This window comes from Oratosquilla oratoria, chromosome 8 (genome assembly GCF_046742065.1).
Source record: "Oratosquilla oratoria isolate Oo_2021 chromosome 8, ASM4674206v1, whole genome shotgun sequence".
NCBI classification, from domain to species: Eukaryota; Metazoa; Arthropoda; class Malacostraca; order Stomatopoda; family Squillidae; genus Oratosquilla; species Oratosquilla oratoria.
Window position 1 is genome coordinate 49,484,385 of NC_134784.1, and position 2,500 is coordinate 49,486,884.

The window sequence follows — 2,500 nt, forward strand, 5'->3', positions numbered from 1 at the left end:
AAAAGAATGCCCATGTAATTTAAATTCTAATTCAACCATTCATATAACTATTCCAGGGTAAACTTTTATCCTCAAACGTATCGGCGGGTGTGCTCCTGCGAGGGCCGAGTCTAAGTCTTGTAAGCATAGAACGATTTCGCAGTGGACATTACGTCTGCGCCGCTGAAAACCTCGAAGGGCGTGGCACCAGTGACTCCTGGAACCTCACCATCAGATGTAAGATTAACTATAAATACTTCTTTGTTGGTATTAAATATTAGGTCAATAAGGTCCATCCAAATATATCACATACTTGAAACTTCATCAAGTTTCTCTCTGTTGTATGTAAACTCTGTTTCACACAGAGACACTACATCCTAGAAACTTGTGAAAGAAGTAACAGTATGTGGTAATGATGCTCAGTTTTGGTGTATGCAGGTTTGCATGTACTTTTAGTTCTATTCTTCTCTACCAAATAACTGCGTTGCCACATAACACTATCTCATTCATACAAATTTAAGAATATAGTAATATGAAAGAAGCATCATTTGTAAGGACTATAATGAATTTTTTTTTTTTTTTTAGCAAATCTGTAGCTAGTACATTTCTTTTCGTTGATCATATATGATAATGATAAATCTGTTAGACCATAAAAGAATCATTCATATCATAAATCTACAATCTATAGAAATACGCATTCCACAGATCCTGAGAAGACTTCATCCCCTGTAGTATTTTGCAAGTGCAGGCAACTGTACTTTAAAAAGTAAAAATAGTGGATAGTATTATATATTCTTCACCCTTTCTCCTACCAGACGCTCCTGTTTGTACGAGACGTCGGTTTCGGACCCAAGGCATAGCCATGGGTGCCCAGGCTCTTGTGAGATGTCATGTGGAGGCCCTACCTAAGGAAGTCTCCTTTGCTTGGAGCCTCAACGTTTCTGGACACATGACAGACATCTCTGACCACAGTATCAAGAACGAGGGTCTAATTTCGACGGTGTTGTACACGCCTTCGACACCCACGAGCTATGGAACGCTTCTCTGTTGGGCGACCAATGCGGTTGGTCAGCAGCGTGAGCCCTGCGAGATACGCATCGTTCCCGCGGGACCTCCTGACGCGCCCTCAAACTGTTCTATCCTCAACCAAACGGGCCGAGCCCTCCGAGTTGAATGCGTAGAAGGATTCGATGGTGGACTCCCACAACACTTCATCCTTGAGGCTTGGCTAGAAAACAAACTTCTGGCAAACATAAGCAGGTAATACAGAGTGAGAAGGAAAAACTACATTTCGACCACAGACTCCTCTTTGCAAATGTAATTCGCATTTATTATGGATATCACACCCACAACTAACAAACCTTCAATACATGGCAGACGTGACCTAATAGGCAGCTAGGGAGTGGGAGAGGCGTCGATGGCAGAGAGATTGAACTTGTATAGCCACCTCACTGGTTTAAGAAGAAAATAGTTAAGAACTGGTTTACCAACAGAGTGGTTAACAAAAGGTGTAGCCTTAGTAACTAAGTGGTGAGTGCTGAAACGATTGATTGTTTTAAGAGAAGATGGTTAGAGACAATTTATTGTTTTATAAGAATGTGGTTAGGGACATGGAATGCCTAGCTTGGAGCCTCGGCCTTATGGTCTTACCCTAAACGCGAACTGAGACGTGGGCGACGCAGATAAAGCAGCAGAGTAAAAGTAGACTTCTTGTTGCTGAATTGAAGTAAAGTTTGAACTTTTCTCTCACTGAAATGCTTCTAAATATACTACCTCGGCACTTCAAGTGAGAACAATGCTTAAACTATACCTTAACTCACAAACAGGATGTCTCCCTTTGCTCTGTTCTGTGTCGCCTGTGCCGCCTGAGTCTCAGTTTGTGCTTAGGCTTACAGTCCCCTCCCTCTTTGTGTCGCTGTGTAAGGCCGTTTTAAGACCAAATCACATAAACGAAGGATATTATTTACATTCGGACATACAAGTAAACCCCGTTCACGTTCTTGTTACCTATGAGGTCACGTCCACCATGAGTAATACGCCGTAAAAAATATTTAAAGAAAACTGAAAAATAGACAAATAATAAACATTCTCTGTAAAACTTACGGAGCTTCTGTAAACGTATAAATTTATATGAAAAATTACAAAATATTGTTTGAAGTCATAAAACTAATGTGATAAATAAGTAGCTGCAATTTTGTTTATTATCTAACAAACGAGAACAGAAAAAAGATGCCGTGCATAATTTTTAGATAGAAAACAATGTAATACGAAACACATAAATTTTCTTTAATAAAATACAGACAATGTGTATAAAATAGACAATTGAATTAAAAGGAAGAAATTATTCTAAAATGTTTCCGGAGCAAAATAGTATTTGACAGCATGAACCTTGTATAACTTACTACAATTCTGTATATATCTTATATATATATATATATATATATCCATATATATATACATATATATATATATGTACATATATATATATACATATATATCTATATATATATATATACATATA

At 38.0% G+C, this 2,500-nt stretch overlaps 1 protein-coding gene across 1 annotated transcript in view; it reads left to right on the forward strand.

The window, feature by feature from the left end:
- LOC143027378 (neural cell adhesion molecule 1-like) overlaps positions 1 to 2,500 on the forward strand; it is a 549,844-nt gene that overhangs the window by 541,282 nt on the left and 6,062 nt on the right. The window contains exons 9-10 of the mRNA XM_076188661.1: positions 57 to 216; positions 795 to 1,239. Of these exons, the coding sequence (XP_076044776.1) occupies positions 57 to 216; positions 795 to 1,239 (605 nt within the window). The remainder of the gene's footprint in view (positions 1 to 56; positions 217 to 794; positions 1,240 to 2,500) is intronic.